The sequence below is a fragment of the Mustela nivalis genome, assembly GCF_964662115.1.
Source record: "Mustela nivalis genome assembly, chromosome: 4".
NCBI lineage: Eukaryota > Metazoa > Chordata > Mammalia > Carnivora > Mustelidae > Mustela > Mustela nivalis.
In genome coordinates this window covers 149,484,756-149,511,288 of record NC_139023.1, presented here as the reverse complement: position 1 = coordinate 149,511,288, position 26,533 = coordinate 149,484,756, and the positions used below count along the sequence as shown (strand labels likewise).

Below are 26,533 nucleotides of genomic sequence, written 5' to 3'. Positions count from 1 at the left end.
GTCTGGGGCCAAGACTCCTAAGGTGATTACATAACAACATCACTTAGAAGTGCCTCATCCCCAGATTTCTGTTCTCTTGGGTCTTAGATGGGACCCAGGAATGTTTATTTCCATCCGAGTTCCCAGATTATTCTGGTATTGCTAGTATGAACTGCAAAACTGTGCTGGAAACTCAAGATGCAGTGCTGGAAAGCACTGCATCATGAGTTAGAAAGCAGCATATGTCCATACATGCCTTAAAAAGGCATGTACATTTAGAGAATGTACATTCAAATTCTGAGTTAGCCACCAACCAGCGTTTTAAGGCACTTAGCCTCCCTGAGCCTAAACAGGAAAACAGTTGACCTGAGTAACCTTCTGGCTGCCCTCCAACTCTTTGGAAGTCTGTGATTCTTCATGGAAAGTTTGATTTGGGAATGAAGTTTCTTTGGTGCTGTGTCTGTTGGATATCTCTTCCTAGAATTTTTTCCTTTTTGTACCTTTTAGGAGCTAAAAGAATGCTCAGGTCATGTATTTGTGGATTCCGTGCCTGAATTCTGCCTGCCAGAGGTAAGATGAAAGTGATTCTTATTGTTGAAACAAAACATCTCTCTCAAAATGAAATCAAGAATTAATTCTAAGGGGCTTAGTAGCTTTCTGTTTTCAAATTGAAATGAATCTCTTATTCTGGTACAGTATTATACAACTAAAATATAATCATTTAGGAGCTTTTTATATTATCTGTAAGAAATTTAACTCTCCTTTTTGCATTCCTTGCTCCTTCTACAACCCCACTGACACTTTGTACCAGGGCATAGTTTTGAGCAAGGTACTGAAATAACTCAAGTCTTTCAGCTTTATAATTATATGCCTGTGCCTTAGATAAGCCGTACTTTTTGTAGTCTTACTTACAGTAGGTAATTGGGAATTGCTGTTATTCAGCCAATACAGTAAACTGTAAAAATTCTTGCTGACTTGAAATATCATATCAAATATTGCTTGAAATTCACAGATTCTGAATTGAGCCATGGATACCTATTGCTTACATATTATTATCACAGTGAGACTTGTTATAAGAGTCTGGGGCCAGTTTTATCATTTTAGAGAAAATGAAGATCAGTCACCATTCATGTTAAAGGTATTTAAGCCCAGCTAACAATCCTCATCTCTAGAGCGGCATAGATGGCATTCTCAACAGACAGATAATGTATAGGGAGGCCAGGTTCCTGAGGAAATCCATGAGAGAAGCTACCATCCTGTTTTTTCCATGCACCCAGTGGATTACAGTGCTTGTAGGAGATGCTTTCACAGTTCGATGCCAAAAGAAAATTTGGAATACTTTTTCCCCTATTTTTGTACTCTCTTCCTGCCTCTCTTTCCATTTCAACACTCTCTGTAGATAAACTTTTTTTCTTCAAAGTATGTTTATGTGTCCTTTTGGGATAGTGGAATGAAAGAGAAGAAAGATAAAGTAATTGAAGGTGGCAGTTCAGGGAACAAGTTTGAGATAAAGTCATAAGAATAAGGGTGAAGATAAAGCATTACCAAGAATCCTGAGCTCTTCTAACTGCTATTCAAATCTTTTGTCCCCTTCATTTGTCATTTAGGAATTAGTGGGGCAGGTCCCCATCTGTTCAAAGATTCCTAATCCCAAGTGCTACATTTATTTTCAGTTTTCTACATATGGCACTGACTGGTGCAACCTTCAGTTTATGGACAACAGCGTAGAATTTATGAATTGTTCTCTAAAGACTTTCTGACCTGCTCCATGGAGCACTAAAAAATCAGAAATTGGAATTAAACAATGACCATTTCACAGTTCATCTTTCATTGTGCTAAAGGATTATCAATATATTTAGGCTTCTAGAGCTGTTGTGTAAGGTTTTTCAACTTGTATTGTCTTGTGGTTGGTATCAAATTAATAATAGTCACTATTTTAAGGTAGAGGTAGGGTATTTATGACTGGGAGAAAAAATAGAGTCACAGGATCAGGAGAGAGGTACTTACTCCAGTCCAGTCTTCACAGCCTTGTAGGTGAGCCAGGCAGACCTACTTCCAGCTTCAGTGAATTTATAATCTAGTGCAACTACCTGAAATATTTTTTGTATCCCCCAAAGTCCACACTGTAGACTGAGTTTGAGGTTTAGGGCAGTATAGTAAGCAGCCAGTAAATTATGAGTGTTTGACCCAGTTCATGGTCTGTAGAACCCAAGTGTATCTGTATACAAGTTGAATATTAAAATAATCCTCATTGGATTTCATCAAGTGAAAGAATATAAGCAAATATATAAATGTGGGTATATAAACATGGATTGGATGTTAAATTTATTTCTCAGAGGAAAAATGTTTGTATAGGCACTCTTGATAGATATAGATATATATAGATATAGATATAAATTTTTTTCCCCCTTCCAGCTGTCCTCACCAGATTTCTCATGATTCTAGACTCTGTGGGCTGATTCTTACATATTATAAAGAAATTTCAAACTCACCCAGTTTCTATACAGAAGAAGGAAAGTGGAGATGCTTTTGAGCTTTCTTGTTGCTTCAGCTATTGTTCCCTTGTTTTCTTCTGGATCTGTCATCCTGTGATTATATCTTGATTTTCTTATTTGTTTAAAAATGGTTCTAGAGAGGTTGTAGGGAACAGAACTAGTGGAATGTTACATGACCCTTCGTTATGAGGGTACTGTCTTGGAAGTGCCATGCACCATGGACTTAAGGGTGGTATAAATTGGCTATTACTGTCATTAGGCATTTTATTCACACAGATTGCCATTGCCCTAGCAATGAGTAGCTTCTGACCTCTGATCTACATGCTGTCCTCAAGAGCTGATTTTGTCTTGGTGGCTTTATTAAATTAACTTATTTCATATGTGAAGCCATTGAACTAGAAAATACCCACAGCCCAAATGGCACACCGTCTCTATTATTTGCAAAGACGGAACAGATATCTTTGTTACTACCTCTCTGTGGGAGACATATTAGCTCAATAACCCACTCTCCGAGCTAAAACATTTCCGTGGCTTACCCCATGCTGTCCTTAGTGCACCATGCAGTTTCTCAGAGGGAACTTCAGTGATCAAGATGATGTCTGTGAGCCAGAGTGACACGTTTTCCCACAGAAGGTGCAGTTAAAATGCTGCATCGCTCCAATGACAGGGCACCAGGCCTTGCTTTGCACTGGCTCCCACAGCTGGGAGGGGACAGAGATGAGTCACACAGGATCCTTAACCTTAGAGACATTTAGTGCTGGAGGGACAGAGCAGTACTTTGAGGAGCTTTGAGGAACTTTTGCGTAGAAACTGTTGTGAGAGGGACGTCCATAAAATGCATTAGCAGTTCCGAGGAAGAGATGTTGGGTTTTTTGTTTGGTTGGTTTTTTTTCCTCACCTGGGCAAATCAGGAAGGCTTAATGGAAAAAGAGAATTGAGCCTTAAAAGACAGAAAGGACTTAACTATATGGGAAAACAATCTCTTCTACGCAAAGAGTTTTTATAAAATTTACTAACCATGACTGGCATTTTCCCTTTTCATGGGACCTTAATAAGGGAGTAAAAGGTAAATTTGTGGTGAAGGCTAGGGCAGAATATGAGAGTATAGTTTCCTTTTGTGATTCTGCCACAAAATTTTTGTTGTTATTGTTCTCTGTCCAGCACCAGTAGTCAAAAGTTATCTCAAAAAAGGAAAAAAAGTTTCCGCCTGCCTTTGACTTGTGAAGAGCTAGTTTCGGCCTGCTTCTCCCGCTGATACCAGTAAATCCATGGTGGTCGTGCCTTATGTTCTCATTCCCCTCACAGCTTCTGTTGTGCACTCTCTGCTTCATGGTAACTGGTTGCACTTGCCAGGCAGCAGCTGCTGGAGTGTCCTGTTGACGTTTACACTCGTATGTCAAACTCAGAGCTCTATTTTAGTAAAATCAGAGTGCTGCCAGAGCACTCCTGCGTTCTCATTAGCCATCCTGCCCTGCTACTTAATGTCAATATTAGGAAATACCCTAAAATGAGAGAACAGAAGTGTTGCAGGAAAGGCATCATTATTCTGTAGTACAAAAATGACTTCTCTGCATTCTGACAGCATCATTTTTCAGTCACTTCTTGCTGATCTGTGTGCCCTGAACAGAAATGTATCATTCCCTCCCCTTCCTTTGCAGACCGAGCTAATAGATCTGTCTACGGTAGATGTGATCCTCATCTCTAACTACCACTGCATGATGGCGCTGCCCTACATCACTGAGCACACTGGTTTCACAGGCACGGTGTACGCCACGGAGCCCACCGTTCAGATCGGCAGGTGAGAGCCATTATTCTTACCCCAGGAGAAAGTGGCTGAAGCACTCCTTTCTTCCCTGGGGACCGTGTAATAGTGTCCTGCCACGAGTGATTGCTGTCTCCTCCTGAGTAGCTAACCCAAAGAATTAGTATGAATAGATGACTCTCTAAATAAAACAAGTGCTCACCGGAATCGCCTTGAGGTTAATGCAGTGAGTAATCTTGGTCTTTTTGTTGTTGTTGTTGTTGTTTTTGAAACAAAGATGGGAGGAAGGTGTTGGCGGAGACAGCTCCTCTGTGCAGGTGATACTAATTAGGGAAGGTAATGTTGAGTAAGACACCACAGAGTTGCAAGGTGAAGAGCTTCAGGAGAAAGCAGCATAACACATTTAAAAAAAGAAGAAATTTTATTACTTTTTTTGAGAATTTCCCTCCTTTATGATTTAGCACAGACTATAAACGGAGACAGCTTGCAGAAAACAGGGTAAGTAATTAGATGGTTGAGTTGAATGCTTTTGACAGAGTGCAACTCAGAACTCTAAGGAGCAAAAGGAGCCTTCCTTTGACTCTGAGAACACTCCGCCATCCGTCCCTCTGCTCCTCCCAAGCCTTCATGACACAGGTGGTTGCTTCAAGTAGCCCTAGCATCATTCTGTGAGAGAAAAGTTATGTGAAGAAAATCACCAGTACATCTGGGTGGCTTAGTTGGTTATGCAACTGCCTTCAGCTCAGGTCATGATCTCAGGATCCTGGTATTGAGCCCCGCATTGGGCTCCCTGCTCAGTAGGGAGTCCACTTCCCTCCTTCCTGCTCCCCCTACTTGTGCTCTCTTTCTCTCTGTCAAATAAATTAATAAAATATATATATATTTTTTTTTTTTAATTACCTACCCCTGAAAAAAGCTTTGAAGCAAACTAACAAGTATGGTGAAAGGTAAAGATATTAAGACTCAAAAGGGGGGATCAAGGTGTTGATACGGACTCTTAGCTTTGGGTACCAGTGTCTTACAAAAGTGCAACAAGGTGGAATTAAACAGAGATGAAACCAAATATGCCTTGATTTATGTGTCAGCTCCCATTAAAGAGCATGTAGTGTGTACAGAGAAACATCAGGGAATCTGAGGAAGAAACAGTACAAGGAAGTAAAACAGAGACGATGGATCAGTTGCAGGGAAAGGATAGGCTGAAAACATGAGATTCTAGTCTGAAAAAGTTACAGCATGAGGAAGGACACACGAGACTCCAGAGAGCTACAGCCAGAATAATAATGCACCTCGATCCCAGGTCTTTGAATGCTGGAACTAGTGCTGCTCCTTCAAGATGAAAGAAGGAGATGGGATTAGGAATAAATAAATCTGGTGAAAATGAAATGGAAGTTTTTCAATATTCAGATGCTAGTAAATTGATGGCTTTGCATGTCTCTGTGCTCATTGGGAGAGGATTTAAGTTAATATGGATCATCTGTACTGGATTCTGAAAGGGGATTCAAGAGATTAAAAAATCTATTTCTTGTTTTTTGATCATTCTCTAGCCTTGCAGGAGTCTAACTGTCTCTGTGCCATGTCATTCTCAGAGCACATGTATCATGGATCCTCTCGAGTGAGGCATTTCTTCAGTTCCCTCAGTTATGATTCCATTGTAATCCATCTTGTGGTCTGCACACACAACCTGTCCCTTTGCAGGTGCTTGAGTTAGGCTTTTAGGAGTAATCCTTAGAGTATTTTTCCACATGGAATTTTGTAAATCCCCAAAATACATGTCAAGAAAACATACTTTTCCAGTTTAAAATGTCCAAATTAATATTGTCATTTAAAAAATCTGCCCCACCCTGCTACCACCACAATCAGGTACTTCACAGTCATTTGACTTTTTCCCCTTTTATATTTTTAGTTATATAAAGGCAGAGATCTTAAGAGAGAGAGTTAAACCACGGTCTTGTGTATTTCAGTGTTCAAAGATAAGATGCATGTGAGGCTTGTTTTAAAGGTGAATTAAATCATTTATGTTTGAAATGTTTTTTTTTGTTTTTTTTTTTTTTTAAATATTTTATTTATTTATTTGACAGAGAGAGATCACAAATAGGTAGAGAGGCAGCAGAGAGAGGAGGAAGCAGGCCCCCTGCTGAGCAGAGAGCCTGATGCTGGGCTCGATCCAGGACCCTGAGATCATGACCTGAGCCGAAGGCAGCGGCTTAACCCACTGAGCCACCCAGGCGCCCCTATGTTTGAAATGTTTAACATGGAAGTTCAGTGAGATGGTTGGGGTTTGGTTCAGGTTTATGTAGAAGAGTGTCCAAGTTTATATGCAACAGAAAGAAAGATGATTGGGATGGAGGGAAGGCAGGCCAGCCCATTTGTCTTGACTGCAATGTTAAGAGTACAGTGTTTTTCTTCTCCTTTTGTGACGTTCACCACTTTTTTCTTTATCAGGCTTCTCATGGAAGAGCTGGTGAATTTCATTGAGAGAGTGCCCAAGGCTCAGTCTGCCTCCTTGTGGAAGAACAAAGATATTCAGCGGTGAGCAATAGGCCTGTATGTTCCTCTGGACAGTAGACCCTAGGTTTTGCAAAACAGTCTCATTTGTTTTCTTATATGTTACGCTTTAACATTTATACTGTTAGAACTAGAGATTCTCTTTTCCTTGTTTTAGGGAAGGGCTGTGTTTGATTCAACCAACACACAGTGGGAGGCAATCATGCCTTGTCCAAGGTACTGTGCTGTGTCTGAGTTTTTAAAAATTAGTAAAACAATTGGCACTGTCTTTGAGGTGCTCAGGGGTTGATGGGAAATCAGATCATTAACAGTTAAATTGCAGTCTTCGGTGGCATATATTGTAAGAGGTGCTTTTCATGGTGCTGTAGACTGTCAGAAAATGAAGAACTTTCTGTGTATGGAAGCTGAGGAGGACGTCCCTTAGGAGATGACAATGAAAGTGGGTCTTGGAGGAAGAAGAGGACTCTGCAGGATAGAAAAGATGAGGAAGTGTGTTCAGACACAGCATGATGGGATATAGTGTATTGGAGGACCAGGGAGAAGTAGATTAGAGTGGGAAGGCGGAGAGAAGAGGTGAGAGTTGAAACTAGAGAGGTACATTGGAACAAGATAATGAAGAATCTGATATGTAAAGTTTGAGTTTTATAAGATGGAGAGTGGGGAGTCCCTCTGTGGCTTATAAGGAGAGTGATGTGATCACATATTTGTTTGGGGGAAAGTAACTCTGGAAGCAGCATGGGGGATCAATGGGGGTACAGAGACAGGAGCAGAAGACCAGGGGTCGGACTGTCAGAAACCCAGGCAAGAATAAAAGCCTGAACTGAGGCAGTAGCAGTGAGCATGAAGAGTCTGACTTAAAAGACATTTCTAAGACAGAATTGAAATCAATTGGTAAGAACTGTAAAAGAGGCTATGAAGTCAGCCTTAGGAAGATAGGAGAAGAGCTGAGTGGAAGCCAAAGCAGAAAAGAAGTTTCCCCAAACCTGGGCTTGTCAGTGGTATTAGATGCTGCAGAAATATCCTGTAAAATGAAGATGAGACCCTTGGTTAGGAAATCCTAGAGAGATTCATTTTATTTGAGTAGGAAGCCAAACCAGATTTTAAGAGGTGACAGAAGTAGAAATACAATGGCAGAGGGAAGGAGGCAACTTGATTCTACTTCCAGGCTCTCGTATTTCATTGGATACCAGCCAGTCTTTAGCTTACTGCAGTTTCTCTGAGCCTCCCAGCTGCTGCCCTACCTCCTAGCCCCACAGTGGTCCCAGCCTTCCAGGCCTCGCATCCAGGGTCTGGAGTAAAAACTTGTCTTTGGCTTTTTAGGTAATGGGTATCCCATATGTGCCTACCTAGGTCCACTGTTTTCCAGCCACCTTGCCACTGACTTCTCTTTCCCTCTAGGTCAATAACTTGTTAGCTCTCTAGTTATCTGAGCTTTGGAATGTCTTAGTTTTTGTGAATGTTGTTCTAAGAGAATATATATGTATAGGGGCATCTGGGTGGCTCAACCAATCAAGCTTCCTACTCTTGAATTCGGCTCACGTCATGATCTCAGGGCCCTGCAGGAAGTCTGCTTCTCCTTCTCCCTCGCCCTCTGTGCTCTCTCTCACTCGCTCTCTCTTACTCTCTAATAAATCTTGTTTTTTAAAAAAAAGAACATGAATGTGTAGCTAAGAAAATATGCTTTGTTTTTATACTGTAACTGTTTCAGAGTCTGAGCATCTGTGTGTCCTCTGTGCATTCCTTTGTGTATGTGTTATTTGTTTTATTTAACTTAAATAGCACTTGCTGTGTGCCAGACATTATTCTCAGTGTTTTACTTAATTCATGTACTTCTTTAACATCATCTTGCAGAAGAGAAAACAGCCACAGACAGGTTAAGTAACTTGCTCAAGGTCAGCCAACTAGTGAGCAGTAGGATTTGAATTCAAACCCAGACAGGAAGTCTAATCTAATTCCAGAGTTTGGGCTTTAACTATTACGCTGGGCTGCCTCTTAGGCACACGTGTCTCTTCTCAAGTGCATGTGAGCCCCTTCATGTGAGGGGAAGTATGTGTAACTGTGCACGTTTTCTCTTCTGTTGGATGGATCTTCTTTGTATCTCTATTAACCCGATTATGGATATCATGTCTGTATGTCTTCATGGTAGGAAATGTTGGAGTCTTCTGCGTGTATGTGAGTGACTTCCTTGATCTAACCACACACCTACTTATGACAAGGTCCCTTCCCCTTCTCATTTTGCATTCTTATTCTCAACTGCCTTTCCTCCTGCCCATTGCTGTCCCTCCTTCTCCTGTCTTTGTCTCTACTGTGTACCCGCTGGGCCACATCAGACCTAGTTGTCTACATTTCCCTCCTTAGAAATTTTAGGACTTTGTTTTCTTTCCCTGTGGAACATGTATGCCTTGGCTTCCCTTACTTCCTCCTTTTAAATTTGTACCCTTTATAATATTCTGCCATAAATAATTTTGGCACACCAGAGGTGATGTTCAAAGGTCACTATTTCCTGGCTCCGGAACCCTGGGCCAAGTCTTAGGAAGTCCCACTTCCTTATTTTGCCTTTTCTACTGTGACCTTGAGCAGAGTCCTTGGCATTTTTCCTTTGCCTCCATTTTTTGTGAAATACAGCAAGATAAATGGCTTACTAAAATGCCATCATTTATTAGGGAGAAGGGTGAATTGAACTAGAAGGAGCAGAGGGTGAGGAGGGTGGGGTTCCTTTTAAAAAAGGATGCTCCTTGAGATAAAACCTGAACTTGCTATCTCGCCACCTGGTGGGCAAAAGTCTGAAACTGTTGAACACTAACTTGGTAGAGAAGCAAAGAGAATAACTTGCTCTATTGGAGAAGACCTTATTTCCTTAATTCATATACCATAATCATATTTCTGATTCTGGGCAAGTATTTTGCTTTGTCTTTTGAGCATGAGATGAGCCACAGTTACTGACAGAGAAAGGGAAGAGTCTGATTATTAGAAAGAATGTCCTACAGTGTTAAGATAACCAAACCAAGCAAGCTGTGTCCTCTTTTTCCCCTGAATAAACTCACCATAAATATTACAAGTGGTAAGAGGAATTTGAAGAGCTATTTTATAATTAACATCAGACAAAAGAGTTCTTTTGAAATATTCACCTAGAATTTAACCTTGGGCCAGAATACTAAAAGTGTTTCATTTGAATAACATTTATGCCAAAGGATTTACATCACTTTATAATTTCTCTCTGTCACGTGCCAGTTTCTGTCCAGTGTCCCAAAGTACTGTGGCAAAACTAAACTGAGAAACACTAGTTTTTAGCTGTCCATTACAGTAGACATTTTTCCCAAGTGCTATGAGCTGTGTCTTTTTTTCCATTCCCTCTCCCCCCCGCCTTTTTAATTCCTGTACTCACCTTGTCAAGAGAGGCCTCAGGTAGGGATCATAGACTCCGCTGTCTCCAGGGATGGGGAAGGTAGATACAGGAGTAAGGTGGACCAGTGGCCGCACCCGTCTAAAGGGGCAGCTGACACACAGCTTCAGCAGATTATGGCCAGATGGAAACGTGAGCCCATTGCTGCCAAATACCCCCCCCTTTTTTTTCTTTTCTTAAGTTAAACTCAAAATCTGGATGTTTTAAATGTGAGGGTTTTTTTCATCTTTTTAAGATGTTGGCTCACACGTTAAAATAAAATCCTGTATGATCCAAGCAAAACACCTCTGAGTTGAATTGGAGACTCAAGTCCCCGGTTTTTGACTTAAACTTTACACAGGCTGTCTCTTGGTTAAGTGCCTGGAATTGATGCATTTTAGTAGCTTAAGTTATTTAATAAGACTGTGAACTAAAGAAACTAATAAATTAAAATCTTTCAGACTCATTGGTCAAAGGGATCTGACAAACTCTCTTAAATCATTTGAAATTAGTTTGAGTTAGCTTTTGATTTAGTATTAGTATGTCTACCAAAAGAAGCTATTACTCTTGCTTTTTGGCAGCTATGGGACTCCCTGCCTTGGTTGACACTCCTCCTGAGATTTATTTAGAAGTTAGCCATCTTTCTTCCTTATTTTGATGCTGCAGTTTACTCTTCTTGAAAAAGAGATTTTGAAGGGTAGGAAATGGAGACTGCCTTGCAATGTAATTTTTGAGTCTCTGACTTTCTCATACCCACACTAGAAGTTTAGGGTTTGCAAAAGGAAAATTTAAAGTGGAATATTCCACTTAAGAAACTAAACCAGCTAGAAATCTAGTTATAATTAAGAAGAAATCATTACAGGATATTGTCATAACCCTCTTGCGAGCATTAAGGAATTGTGCACCGATATATTCCTTGCTAAAATGTTATAGCCATTTTCAGTAGTCACTGTTACTTAAAATGTGGATTCATACCTTACCGAAGACATGAAAGAAAACATAGTTGAAGTTCCTCTGCTCTGATGCTCCATGGGCATTTATAGAGGAATTTATCAGGTCTAACTATATGGTAGGGAAAAAATTAAAGCTATGGGTTTAGAGATCAAATAGACCAGTGTTTAAATTTCGTATCTGCTTCTTAGTAGTGGTAGCAGTTTATTTTTTCTAGGCTCTGTTCCCTCATTTATAAAAATTTTATAAAATAAGAATAATATTAGCAACTTTGCAGGGCTGCTGGGAGGACCAAATCAGCATGAGAGTCCTTAAAACAGTGCCAGGCACATAGTAGGTGCTCTGTAAACATCAGCATCCTTTTTCCCTTTAATGATAGACTTGGCTGACATAACACCCTTTGAGTAATCAGCACACCTTTGCCTTCCACAGGCTAATTTATCTTGAGACGCCACCTTTCCTGATGAAAGCAAGGTAGTATATGAAGGAAACCGTTTTTCTAATCCCACTCTTGCCTCCTGTTAGCCCTGTCATCCAGACACTGGGACTCATTTTCTTTTTTTGTAAAACAAGGAAACTGAATTTAAGTATCTCTGGGTTCACTTCAGTTATAGTTTTTTAAAGATGTTCAAGGGAGAGAGGCTCCTTCAGCCAGCGTTCATTGAATGGCAAGTACTTCAGTGAAGTCATCAGCACTTGTCTTTGAGCTTTGCAGTTCCAGAAACTTAATCATTTCATTTCACTCAAGGTTGATTAGCCTCTGAGGGGCTGATTCGGACTAACTAAACTCCCAGGATATTGACTGACAAACAAAAATCCCATTTAATTACTTTATGCTGAGACATCTGCCTGGCTCCAGAACTAAAAAGGTTAGGACACTCTGGTCTGGTCAGCAGGTTCACTTAAGAGATTAAGATAAGAGGAGGGGTTTTTTTTGTTGTTGTTTTTTGTTTTTTGATAAGAATAGAATCAAAGCAGAGGTAGTTTAGGTATTCTGGAGAATTGTTTCTATAGCGCTTTTGTAGCCTGAGCAATTGCCTTTGTCCCTTTTAGAGATAAATTGATCTAAAACAAAAATCAGGCTTTATATAGTTTCAGATTAGTATTGAGAAATGCTTGATTATCAGGCTCCACTTCAGTAAACTCTGTAAAAATCACCACTCTGCTAACACATTTCCACTCCATCCCATCCACATGTATTTTAAGCACACTTTGCTGTAATGAGAGGAAAAAGACTTCTGCTTCTTATATTCTTTGTGTGCTGCTCTTATATTCATTTTGCAGAGTCCTTCATTCATCACACACTTAGAAAATGCCCAACCAGTGTTTTATCTACAAGCTTTTAAGTGGTCCTTGTGGACTTTAAAGTCTTCATTTTTAACACAAACACCTGGTCTTTGCTGCTTGTTGGATGCTGGTAAGATGGAAGAAGAGACAGCAGAGCTCTGGCATGATGTTGGAGCACTGGGGAAAGTTTATTAAGCATTCAATATGATAAGAAAAAACAAAACAATGAAATCTTTTAGAAAGTACTTATTAAACATTTAGACTTTGGGAACTTGACTTTGATAAGTTAGAAAGCCATAAAAATTAGAACTAGTTCCCACTGGGTTTCCTTATCCATCTTATCCTGAATCAGCCAATAATCTTAATGGCTTCAAATGGTTCTAAAAATGCCACTCTGTAATTATGGCCTCAAGAAAGCATAAGCAGAATTTTAGGGAAAGCTGGGTTAGAATGTTAGGGGATAGAAGGAAATAGTGAAAAAGTGACTAAATATCTCAAAGGAGTAAGAAAAGGCTGTTAACCAAAAGAATTTGTGTGTGTAAATATGGAATTCAGATGACTTATTTGTTGATTAACTGCCAAGTGCCTGGCATCGTGGTAAGTTTGCAGGAAAGTGCCCAAAAAAGTTCAAGGCATAGTCCCTGTACCCAAGGAGCTTATCAAGCAAAGATTTTGTACTAAGTGGCAAGACTTAGCCTGGACTTGGCAGGTTAAGTAGGGTTTCGAAAAGGGAAGAGAAGATTCTAAAATAAGGGAAGGGTATGGGCAAAAACATGGCAACATGGGATGATGATGGAGAGGTGGCTGAATTAGTTAAAATCAGCCAGTGCACACCAGGAAGGAGAGAAAAGAATTGGAAATTAACATTATATAAAAAAATATTGAAGCTTTGGTCTTTTGAAAAAGTCAGCAGCATTTTTGACTAATTCCTAGTGGGGTTTTTTAGGGGTGTTTCTTTTTTTTAAAGATTTTATTTATTTATCAGAGAGAGAGAGAGAGAGCTCAGGCAGACAGAATGGCAGGCAGAGGCAGAGGGAGAAGCAGGTTCCCTGCTGAGCAAGGAGCCCGATGTGGGACTCGATCCCAGGACACTGGGATCATGACCTGAGCCGAAGGCAGCTGCTTAACCAACTGAGCCACCCAGGCGTCCCTTGAGTAATTCCTAGTTTAAGTCTTTTCTCTAACTGATAGGAAATTCACCAAATTGTGAAAATTTTGTCATCAAACATATATGAAAAAGGAAACCTCTGGATTTTTCACAAAGTGTCATAGGGCCCAACCTCTTGCCAAATTTGCTGGTACACTGCAGCCAGAACTTGTTAGTAATTGGCTCACTGGTTCGTACCTTTCCTGGGGCAACAAATGAACAGGTGTTTTGTCTTTTGTATTGGGTACCGCTCAGTGCTGAGGATATGAAAATGCAAAAAGACACTACTATGTGAGTAATATGATATGATAGAATAAAGACATATGTTGTTTTTGTTGTTGTATATAACAAGGCTGTTGTCTCCAACAATGCTGTAGTAAACTGGTTGATAAAAATCATCATGAAAGTTTCTCTAGAAACAGATGATTTCTTTAGTTTCTTTGGAACATAAATTTATTATTTCTATGCCATCTACTCTGAAGAGAAGATGAGAAAAGATCCAAGTTGAAATATATCTGAATTTTTCACATGTCCTTTGTTTGACTTAAGGAAATCATTTCCCTACCTGAAACACTCCAGTAATTTCTCTAGAAGTAGGTTCTGAACTGTTAAAGACAGAAATAGTAAATGTTTCATATCTTAAGTCTTCCCTTTTTCCCTTACTGAGGGCTCAGAGCATTTGCTGGCTTAATCTGGAGGTTGAATATATGACTGTTTAATCTCTAACAGAGAGTGGAAACAGTAGCCAAATGCCTCATTTGGAGAAAGACTACTCCAGATTTTAATCTGCTTAATTTTTGTAGGACCTTGTCCTAGGTGGGAAGGGGGAGAGTATGCTGGGAAGGGACAACAAAGGGAAGAAAGTAAAGCCCAGATGTTTGCAGAATGGCAGTGCTGATTGTCAAGGGATGGGAAAAGGAGATCCATAGTAAAGAAAGAGGATGTAATATAGAGAATGGAATAATACTCGGCTATCAAAAAGAATAAAATCTTGCCCTTTTCAACAACATGGATGGAACCAGAGAGTATTATGCTAAGTGAAATAAGTCAGAGAATGACAAATACCTTATGATTTCACTCATATATGGAATTTAAGAAACAAAACGATTGAACATAGGGGAAGGGAAGGAAAAATAAAATAAGATGAAACTCAGAAAAAAATAAAATAAAATAAGATGAAACTAAGGAAAGAAGCAAAGCATAAGAGATTCTGAACTCTAAGAAATAAACTGAGGGTTGCTGGAGGGGAGGTGGGTGGGGGGAAGGGGTAATCGGGTGTTGGACATTAAGGAGGGCACCTGATATAATGAAACTGGGTGTTATATGCAACCGATTAATCACTAAATTCTACCCCTGAAACTAACCATACAATATATGTTAACTAAATTGAATTTAAATAAAGAACTTAAGAAAGGGAAGGAAGAAAGTAGGAAGAAGGAAAGAAGGGAGGGGGCGCCTGGGTGGCTCAGTGGGTTAAGCCGCTGCCTTCGGCTCAGGTCATGATCTCAGGGTCCTGGGATCGAGTCCCGCATCGGGCTCTCTGCTCAGCAGGGAGCCTGCTTCCCTTCCTCTCTCTCTACCTGCCTCTCCGTCTACTTGTGATTTCTCTCTGTCAAATAAATAAATAAAATCTTTAAAAAAAAATAAAAAAATAAAAAAAAAAATTAAAAAAAAAAAGGAAAGAAGGGAGGAAGGAAGGGTCTAATCTAGCCTTGTGTATGACTTTTTGCCCACCCTCTAATGGAGGTGACTCAGTTCAGCAGCCAAATTCACCTAGGTGGAAAGATGCCGTTAGGCTGCAGACATGTGCAGTCTAGGTTCAGGCCCCACCCTCTCGGGCCACTCCCGTAATAGCCTTCCTGCTCTGGCATAAAGTTAAGAAACCTTTCTGCTCCTACCCAACCCAGAATAAGTCTTTATTTTTAATGAAGGTCAGCTCTAGGGGGCCCAAGCCCTGGTGCTCCCTGATCCTGAGAAATTTAAAGGAGGAGCTAAAGCAGGAGAGTAGCTTAGATTTTTCCTTGAGAGCATGTAGAGCAGTGCTTGGGGTACTCAAGTTCAGAGTCATTGCTGCTCATTGAACTAATTCACCCCAGGCTGAAGTTTATTTACCATGGTATTGTGGGAACTGCATATACTCCTGAGCTGTAGTGGCTGCATCTGGGGGTAGGGGGCAATTAGAGTCCGTCTGTGTTCAGCATCTGTTCTGTGTCAGAGACTCCCATACATTATGTCATTTAACCCTCACAGAACGACTCTGAAAGAAAGGTGCTGCTCTCCCTATTTCACAAATGAGTAAACTGAGGCTCAGAGGTGAAGAGGTAACACTGGAATTTATAGGCAGACAAGTCTGTAAATCCTGTTTTTTTCCATCCTTTGCCTGGGAGAGAAACCTCTCCTTCCTCTGAGGAGTTGGCAGAGAGTCAGTAGGAATGTAGAAGGAGAAGAGAAGTGGTGGCAGCAGCCCTCACTGGGAGCCGTCCAGAGGGGCCTTCTGTGCCACTTCCCTGTCTCTGATACACAGTCAGGCCATGTTCCCAAAGACCATGTGAGATGTGCACCTGGCCTTGACCGCTGTCACAACACCTGAGAAAAAGTGACAAATGGTCTAGATTTTAAAGGAGTAAGTGTTGTCCACGCAAAATCAGAAGACGACAGTGTGGTGGGTTACAGGCTTGAGGGAGCCTGGCACCGAGAGAGCTGTTGATAGCCCAGTTTATAGAACAAAGGGTGAGGCAGGACCCAGATAAAGAAGGGCCTTATAAAGTCATGCTAAGAGCCTTTGATTTTATCCTGAATTTAATGGAAAGCCATTAAAGTGAAGGAGAGGAGGGTTGGATGTGTGTGTGTGTGTAGATTTGCATTTTTAATGTACCATTTAAACCCTTTGGTGAGGAAAGGCAAGTCTGCAGGCAGCAATGACTCATGACTTTTGACATCTCTTTATTGCCTTGTACCACTGTAGAAATTTTCTGGACTTAAGCTCCTTATGAGCAGAGACCTTTCTGTTTTTCCTGTTAATATCTCTTACAGGACTTCAATGCTATGGCCGTAGTCAGGGCTAAATATTTATTGAATAAATATTATAAAACCTAAAGCAATCCGGTGTACATAGGTTAGATAAGCGAAATAAAATCTTGTGTCTGTTTATGCAGAAGCTAAAGGGAAGAATTATTAGTATTTTGTTGCTGGAGAAACAAAGGTGAAGAGGATTGGAACAATGTGATCTGTATGCTAGGTTAGCACAGGCCACATAACATTGTTAGGGTTATTTTTTCTTTCTTGCACGACTTTTTGTTTTCCCTTGAGTTAATAGGGCTCTTGTTTGCTTATTTGCTTAGTTTCCTACATACTTCTTACTGATATATCTTCAACCTCTCTGCCATTTGTATAGGTCTCTCCTTAGTATGTTCAAACTCGCTGGGTGTTGTAACAATTTTATCTTCTTGGAAATCTTCTCCCAGAGCCTTCTGTCTTTTCCCAGTCTGATCCCAGCTGCTCTTGGACTTGCTGCATGGCTCCCAGTTTTGGATTTCCTTCACCATTATCCTGAAGATATCTTCAGCTCTTTATTCTGTTGGAAGCTCTATTTCCTGGGTCTTTCTTCATGCCTTCATTTTGCTGGGGACATCTGAGAAAGAATGCACAGAAGGTCAATTTTCTGAGCCCCTGCCTGTCTAAAATGCCTTAGTTCTACCCTTACCTTCCGGTGGGTAGAAATCTAGACGTGATAACAGTTTTCTTTAGCTTCTGGAAATGCCACTGAAAAGTCCAGTACTGTTCTGAGTCTATATCTTTGGTATGTATCCCACTTATTCCTTTGTGGAAACTTTAAGAATTTTCTTGTTCCTTAAATTTGTGATGATGTGTCTTAATGAAGGACAGTTTTCACTCATGTGCTGAGTACTTAGTGGGTCCTTACCATCCAGAACAGAGGTTCCAGCTGTGTCCAAGCCCCTGTTCAAGGGGCCAAATCTGGCCTGCCACAGTTGTTACAGGTAAAGTTTGATTGGCAAAGAGCCACACTCATGCATATACATACTGTCTGGGGCATTACACAGCTAAGTTGAATGATGTGACAGACTGGTCTACAGAGCTTAAAATATCTGTGGCTTTTTACAAAACATGTTTGCTGACACTCCCCCGCCCCCCTGCCGCCAGTCTAAAAAAACAAGGACTTCAGTTTTGGCCAAAAAAAAAAACCACCAAAATTTTTTTTGTTTGTTTTTAAAATTTTCTCTGTCATGTTTTGTGTTTCCCTCTTTCTAGAACTCTCACTACTTAGATTTTGAACCACCTGGACTGGAACTCAGATCTGTTTTTCTGCCCTCTCTTCCCTCTCTTTGTTTATGTTTGCTCTTTTGCCTGAAATATTTTGTTTGCCTCCCAACTGAACCATGAGTTTTTCACTTCTGCTGTCATAATTTCTTATTTTGGCATAATTTTATTTTATTTTTTATTTTATTTGACAGACAGAGATCACAAGTAGGCAGAGAGGCTGGTAGAGAGAGGGAGGGAAGCAGTCTCCCTGCCGAACAGAGAGCCCGATGTAGGGCTCAATCCCAGGACCCTGAGATCATGACCTGAGCCGAAGGCAGAGGCTTTAACACACTGAGCCACCCAGGTGCCCCATAATTTTTTTTTAAATTAACCTTTTTATTATAAACAACAAATAATAATAATACATAGTTAATAAATTTTTATAAAGCAGCCATCCTTATAAATGCTACCCATGTCTGAAATAAATGTTTCCACTAACTCAGAAGCCCCTCTCTGTGCCCCAATCTAATTACAGCCCACTCTGACACATATATCGTGGATTTCGACCCATTGCAGCACTGTCTTTTTTGCAGCTCAGATTATCCTGGCTTTGGACCGTGAGCCTCTTTGTGCTGTCCACTGTGTCCTTTTATTGTGACCTTTGTACCCTTTGATTGTTTCCTTGCTATGTACTTTAGCAAGATGTTTAGGACTCCTCTTGTACATTCCTTGCCCTACATCTGGAGTCACCCATTTCTCTAAAAAAAACTCTGTAATCTTTTAGTGGGAAATGGAATTGTCAGCTCCTGATCTGGTTGCTAACAATGCTTATTACTCCTGCATTCGTCGTTATTTCTAAGTCATCATTTGGAGGAAAGAGTATGTGTATTTTCCTTCCCTTTTTTTTTCCATGCTCATATTATATTATCAGATATATTACAGCCATTACATACTATCTTCCCTCTCTCTTTTAATCCTCATTTGGTCTTACTTCTACATGACTATATATTTAATACTCAGTACCAGATTATGTATCGATGTTTCTATAGTCATTTAGGTTGTCTGAAACTCATTCTTCACAAAATACCGCAGGATGGGATCATGAGAACAATATTCCCTGAGTTCTTGCAGGTTAATAATAGTTTATCTGTGCTCTGTAAACTTGAGAGTCAGTTTTGTTAATGTATTATCTTTGGCTTGCATTTTTTTTCTTTGAATGTCTTCAATATTTTACCGTTTTTTTCTTTGAGTAAAACAGCACTGCTGTTGAAACTCTAGTATTGTATTTTTCCCTTGTAAAGCATTCACTCTTTTTGCCTAGCTGCTCTAAAGTTTATTTAAAGTGTAAATATTTTCCCAGAATATATCTGGTGTTACTTCTTCTGGGTCAGTATTCTCAGGTATGCAGTGTGTCCCTTCAGTATTTAACTCCAAGCCTCCTTTTATTTTAGCAATTAGAGCTTTTAGTATTTGTTCTGTTCCCTTGTTTGGATTTCTGTTAGGGACTCCTGTTCTCTATATTTTGCTTCTTCTTTGCCTGTCTTCATTATCTGCCACTTCCTTTCAAAGTCTTTTTATCACTTCATTTCTTTTTAGCATTTAATCTTTTCTTCCTATGTTCTTCTTACCTGTTGTGTGTTTATCCACTCATATTTCTATTAATTTAGTCTTCATTGTTGAAAAAATTTTTTAAATTTCTAACTTTTTTAAGTTCCGTCACCTTGTTTTGAAACTTTTCTGATTTTTCTTTTATGTGGCTCTTTTGTGTCTTGTGTAATTTTTTTGTTTTTACTTGAAATTTTGGTAGGTTTCGGTGGTATGCTTTCGTTGTCTGTATACTGTCATATTTTTATGTCCAAGAGCTATTTTTTTCTCTTAATGCTCCCCCCTTTTTTTTTTAATAGAAGTCACTTCTTATTTCTTAGTCTATCTTATTTATCTCTCTAAGGATAGTAATGATACTACCTTTTAAAGTTTTATGATGGGCGCAGGGATGGCTCAGTGGGCTAAAGCCTCTGCCTTCAGCTCAGGTCGTGATCCCAGGGTCCTGGGATTGAGCCCCACATCAGGCTCTCTGCTCAGCGGGAAGCCTGCTTTCTACTCTCTCTCTCTCTGCCTGCTATCTGCCTACTTGGGATCTCTCTCTCTCTCTCTCTCTCTCTCTCAAATAAATAAATAAACAAATCTTTTTAAAAAAATAAATAAAGTTTTATGCTACTAGCCTAATTTACTTCCTCTCCTCCTCCCTTCATTTGTGTTAGCCTTTATCATTTTAGAGACTTTCTTCAAGCGTATGGTGATCCTTGGTTATTGGCTATGTTTAGGAGTCGGACAGTAAAAAACTGATTAGACAGTCTGTGCCATGAGTTAGGACTTATTGAATTCTAGACTTTACCATACTGTAAGCGGGTTGGGCCATTTTATCACGAAACCTCCAGTGTCAGTATCTTTTAATTGATTTTTTTCTTTGCTGCCGATCAAATTCTTCAGAGAAGTTTCTTCTGATCAGCTACCCTGGAGGATATAAGCCTGACTAATAGTGTCCTGAGAGCCTTATGAGAAGAAAATTGTTACTCTTGGTATATAAACTTTTGCTTATTAAACAAAGCTGCCTCTAGGTATTAATGGTTTCCCCTAGTCTAGACTTTCATTTTTAATTTCTCCAGAGAACAACCTCTAGCAACACGTGTGGGAAGGGAAGAGGCAGTCGCTGAGCTGTCTGGACTAAGTGAAGAGAACTGGAAGGTTCTATTTCTTATCAGTATTTTTTTTTCAACAGATCCTCTTGTTTTTAGGCTCACCTTCAACCTCACTTCCACATGTGCCTATTGTTTCAGATTGCTGAGCTTTTTATGGGTTCTGCAGTATAAATTAATATGAATTAAATTTTCCTGTATCTGCTAAGTCAGTTGTCTTTTTACTTTCCACTTTCTAAAATGCTGTTGCTGTTGCCTCTTATTCTCTTTGTCTTGAACGTGTGTGTGTGTGTGTGTGTGTGTGTGTGTGTGTGTGTAAAGCTCTTTACTATGTTTAGTGGTATTTCAGGAGAGAGAGCAAAGCTAATGCACACTTTTCAGTTGACCAGAAGTTCCTTGACCTATTTAAACAGAGAATCTCAGGGAAGTCACTTACCCAGGTCTGTTCCCAATTCTGTTAGAACAAATGATACAGTCTTTTTCTAATGACAAAGTTTTGTTTGCTTGTTTTAAGGGATACTCCTGATGCTGATCTGAAAAGTCACAAATTGTGTTTTATTCTCCTCCTTTATGCCAGGCCTCAACTATGTTTAACTCAGTCCTTTTCTATAGCTTTGCAGGCCCATGAATGAAGTATATTTCACTTATCATTCATGAACAGAAAAAAGAATTTGAAATTTCATGTAGAAATGTTCTGTGTTAAGACATACATGATAAGTCCTAGAACAACCACTAAGGAAATAACTCAGAAAAATATAGTGAAAAACCATGAAGGAAATTAAAAGGCTACATCAGAAAATACTTACTTAGTATCAAAGGGTAAGTAGAAAAGGAAGAACAAAGGAACAAAAAGGACATGAGACATAGAGAAAAAAAAAATTGGTAAACATAATCTAGCTGTATCAATAAGAAATGTGAGTAGATTAAATAGTCCAAATGGCAGAGATGACCAGACTAGATTAAAAAATAAAACACACACAATATCTAGCTATATGCTGGATAAACAGAATAAAAAATATAAAAAGAATAGAGAAAAGTTTTTTGGTTTTTTTTAAGATCAACAAAACTAGCAAACCTCTAGCTAGATTGACAAAGAAAAAAAGAGAATACTCAAACTGCTAGAATCAGAAATGAGAGGGGGACAGTACTACCAAACTTAGAAAATAAAAATGATTACAGAAGAATCCTATACACAGTTCTATGCCAGTAAGTTGGACAACTGAGATGAAATGGACAGATTATTTGAAAGGAATCCGCAATAACATAAAAAGTTGGCATTGTGATGCATTTACAGGCTGTTGCCTTCTCCACTCAAGGACGCAGTGGAAGTATCAACCTGGAGAAGATGCTATACAATGCAAGAGGTGAACTCTGCCCTTAGCAAAATCCAGCTGGTGGGATATTCTCAGAAAATTGTGAGTGTTAAATTTTAAGTGATACATGAATGCTTTCAGTTTGTATTGTTACCCTTTGGGAGGAGGACATCTCACCCTATTCACTTCAGAACGGTGGGTGCAACTTTATAGGTTTTGGACAAGTGAAATAGGAAATAGGGAGTATAAAACAGATCAAGAAGCAGTTTGGCAAGTAAAATTTTTGAACTCTGACCAGGTAGTTAAGGATTCCCATTTTTGTTAACTTGTGCCCAGAGCCACTCAGTGTAGAATGACTGAGAGATTAATGCCTAGCCTAAAAAAAAAAAAGAAAGAAAGAAAGAAAAGAAAAGAAAACCCAAGTATTTCTCTCTTTGGTCTTTCTGGTAATCTGTCATCTCTTTCTTTTGATGAGTAAAGCCTGGGAGCCTGGTATATGTGGCTAGGTTGAAACTCAGAGAGGGGGCAGGTCAAAACTGTAGGATTGCTTTCTGGGTCTGCCTATCTGGTCTCCATTGTTTTGTTTTGTTTTTTTGCTTTACTTTATATTTTCTGTTTTACTTTAATTTTCTTTAAGTGGACAAGGATATTTCTGGAGATTTTTCCCTACAAAGAGTTACCTGGTGTGACTGCACTGCTGAAAGCTCATCACACATTCTTACTGTGGCTCTTTTCTAGGAGCTTTTTGGTGCAGTCCAGGTGACTCCGCTAAGCTCAGGCTATGCCCTTGGAAGTTCCAACTGGATTATCCAGTCCCATTATGAGAAAGTATCGTACGTTTCCGGATCCTCCTTGCTTACCACACATCCCCAGGTAATTCTAATTCTCTTTTAACACTCAGGTTTTTGGTTATTTAACCCAAATTCATAATGTATCCAGAGTATCATCAGTTGTTTGTTTGTTTGTTTGTTTGTTTTTCAATTTTTTAATTAACATATAATGTATTATTAGCCCCAGGGGTACAGGTCTGTGAATCTCCAGGTTTACACACTTCACAGCACTTACCATAACCCAACCCTACCCTACCCCCCTACCCAATGTCCATAACTACCCCCCTACCCCCCTCCCCTCGGCAACCCTCAGTTTGTTTTGTGAGATTTAAGAGTCTTATGGTTTGTCTCCCTCCCGATCCCATCTTGTTTCATTTTTTCCTTCCCTATCCCCCAAACCCCACACTTTGCCTTTCAACTTCCTCATATCAGGGAGATCATATGGTAATTGTCTTTCTTTTTCAGTTGTTTTTAAATCTTACTAATTTTGGTTTCTACATGTATCCTTTTTTTGTTGTTGTTAGGGTAGGAATGCTGAACATGAGATCCATCCTTTTGATAATTTTTGTACTATACCTTATTGACTCTAGGTACGGTGTTACATAGCCCATCTCTAGAGCTTGTCTTGCTTAACTGAAGCTTTGTATTCTGTAGACGCTCTTCATGAAAGTTAGACTTTTCACATCCCAGTATTTAGGATTGCAAGTTCCTCTGTGAGATCGGGCTGTCTTTAGGTTCATCTCTGGAATTCTGAGATTTTCCACCACTTGCAGTTACCATGGCCTGATATAGAACAGAAATGATCACTCATTTACTGAGCAAATATTATTTATTTCTTTATTGAGGATCTCCTCCGTATCAAGCACTCATCTGACCCCAAAGGCACAGTCCCAGCTCATGAATCCATGTTCAGAAGAGCCGAGAGGCCGTTGTGACTGCAGTGTGCTGAGTTCAGTCAGTAGGGATGTCCATGAGATTCGCAGAGCCAGGTCACATGGAACTTTGTAGACCATGATGAGAAATTTGGACTTTATTTTATTTTTAAAGATTTATTTATTTATTTTAGAGAGCATGAGTGTGAGGGGCAGAGGGAGAAGGAGAAAGAATCTCAAACAGACTGCATACTAAGCACAGAGCTTGATCTCACAACCCGGAGATCCTGACCTAAGCTGAAACCAAGAGTCAGATGTCCAACTGACTGCACCACCCAGGCGCCCCTGGGTTTTATTTTAACATGTAGAGGGAAGCTATTAGGAGATTTTAAGTTGGTTGTTCGTTAACAGTCTTATTTGGCAAGTAGCTAAGTACATAACCGTTGTTACAAATATATTCTTTATTCCTTTTTAGGGATTATTGTTCATTTCATAAATCTTGATTCTTTTCATGTTTGTAAAGGAGGGGCAGAGAAGATTAGATGTCAGCTGACGGATGGGTACATACATAGATAACTTGGGGAAGTCCATATCCTTTTTTTTTGGCTTTCACATAGATTTATTGTGACAAACAGAAAGCACACAATTTGCTTGAATCTACCTCTGACCTAGCAAAGGCTAAAATACTTTTTTTTTTTTCATATCCTATTTTAATATGAAGGAAAAAAATAACTGCTGTAGGTCTAGAACAAAGGATGCATCTGAGCTACCACTTTGTATTGGCTTATTTCATACCTTCTTTTATAATCAAGTTTCATCTCAAGGTCTAGAGGGGACAAGTTGCTATTTTTTCCTATAGCTAGCAGAATTCTAGGCCTTTCCCGCTTATTGAAATCAGAAGCCCATCAGTGTCATCTTAATCTGCTTCATTAAATCAAAATACTTTATTGGCAGCTTCTATCATTCTTGATATATTCTTCCATAAAAGACAGAAAGATTACTTGGCTGCCAACTCTTGCGATTTGTCCTGCTTAGATCAAAGCCTTTACAGTACTACTGATGTAATTTCCAGTAAATTATTCTTCCAAGATTCGTAAATTTAAAGGAAAAATAAGGTCTTGAAAGTGATGAGCAACATACCTAAGTAATTAATTTTAATTTCTAGCTGGTAACCAGGGTTGTATGTAAAAAAAAAATAATGAATTAGATTTTCTTTTACCCAGATAATTGGATTCTATATTGAATTAGCAGAGATAAGAAAAGTTAAGGTTTGGAAAAACTTAATAGTCCGCTTTGTAGGTCAGCAGACTATGGCCCATGGACCAAGTTTGGCTTGCCACCTGTATCTGTAAATAATGTCTTATTGCAGTAGAACCACATTCATTTAGTAATGGATTGTGTATGACCGCTTGCACAGTGTAACAGCAAAGTTCTGCTTTAGAGTTAAACTTTACAGGAAAGGCCAGCTGCTGACCTACTTGAGTGGCATCTCCCCAGGTGGGAAGAATAGGCTGCTGTTGTGATCTCATAAGCTAATAAGTAGAGGGGAGTGGCACTTTGGATTAAGCCTGACATGGGAAGAATGGAGTGACAGAGAAGACACTGACAGGTCTTTAATTCAACAAATGCTTACTGAATGCTTTCTGTTTTCAGGGAAGGAAAAATACAGGCCAGAGATTTCTTGCTTAGATGATACTGAGAATGATGATGATGACACTAATCCAGTCGATGTGGAGTTGGCAGAGGGGGTTCCAATTTCAGGAGGGGGTAGTGGGTATGATGAGTAGGAATTTGAGTGGACACTGGCGACAGATGAAAATAGAGAACTGGAACTTGGATGTGATGGCAAGCCTGGAGACAAAGTAGAGGAGCAGCAGATTTTTTAAAGTCTGTACAGAGCTGAAGGGGAAAGACTGAGTTGCAGGAACATTTACCCATAAAAAGTGGAAGGAAGAAAAATGATCTTGAATAAGAATGGAGAGTTAGAGTGCCTGGGTGGCTCAGTACTTAAGCAGCTGCCTTTGGCTGGGGTCATGATTACAGGGTCCTGGGATTGAGCCCCACATCAGGTTCTCTGCTCAGCAGGAGACCTGCTTCTCCCCCACTCACTCCCCTGCTTGTGTTCCCTCTCTCACTGTCAAATAAATAAAATCTTAAAAAAAAAGGAAAGAAGAATTAGAGAATTGACGCCCACAAAAATATAGTATCCCAAATGGAAGAAGAGAGGTAGCTTTTACTGAGCAGAACATCTCAGTATTAATTTTTCTGATTGATCTGATATTCAACAATGTACTGAATTCTTATATTCTAATATTTATCTATTGATGGTGATATTATCTGCAAAGAAGTAACAGTTTTGTCACTTCTCTTCCAATCCTATTTTCTTTTCTTTCTTTGTTCCTGTCTTACCAACTACATACTGTAGTCCCAAGTAGACAGAAGTGATGATAGTGGCAGCCTTGTCTGTACTAGATTTTAAAGGGAATGCCTTTGTAGCTTCTTCATTAAATAGCTGGCTTACCCCTTATTTTAGCTAGCAAGGTAAAGAGTTTCTCTTCTGTTCCCAATTTTCTGATTTTTAAAGATCTAATGTAGATGTTGTACTTTGCCAAATGCTTTTTTTGAGTCTATAGGATGATCATGTGATATTTTTCGTTTAGACCAGTAATGTAGTGAATTACAATATTAGCTTCTCTTATATTTAACTGTCCTTGTAGTCTTGGGATAAGCCATATTTGATCTCAATGATCTTTTTAAAACACTCCTGGAATAAATTGGTAAGTACGTCTGCATTAGTGATTTTCTTCAAAGAATAAGTTTTTGCTTTTAATTGTTGTATTTTTATTCTCTCTTCTGCCCTTTATTATTTCCTTCCTCCCATCTTTGGGTTTACTCTGTTGCTTTTCTTTTAACACTTACCTCATTGGTTTTCATCCTTCTGTGCTTTTCAATAACTGTGCTTAAAGCTATCAGTTTCTCTCTTAGTATCATTTAACTCTGTTAAATTGTTGATACATAGTGCTCTGTCATTCATCTCTAAGTATATCATAATTT

General features: G+C 39.4%; 1 protein-coding gene across 3 annotated transcripts in view; it reads left to right on the top strand.

Annotated features, from left to right (window-relative positions):
* Positions 1-26,533, top strand: part of INTS9 (integrator complex subunit 9) — a 106,512-nt gene that overhangs the window by 46,722 nt on the left and 33,257 nt on the right. For all 3 annotated transcript variants that reach the window (XM_082726881.1, XM_082726882.1, XM_082726883.1), the window contains 5 exons: positions 487-549; positions 4,133-4,272; positions 6,679-6,765; positions 21,759-21,879; positions 22,516-22,650. In XM_082726881.1, the coding sequence (XP_082583007.1) occupies positions 487-549; positions 4,133-4,272; positions 6,679-6,765; positions 21,759-21,879; positions 22,516-22,650 (546 nt within the window). The remainder of the gene's footprint in view (positions 1-486; positions 550-4,132; positions 4,273-6,678; positions 6,766-21,758; positions 21,880-22,515; positions 22,651-26,533) is intronic.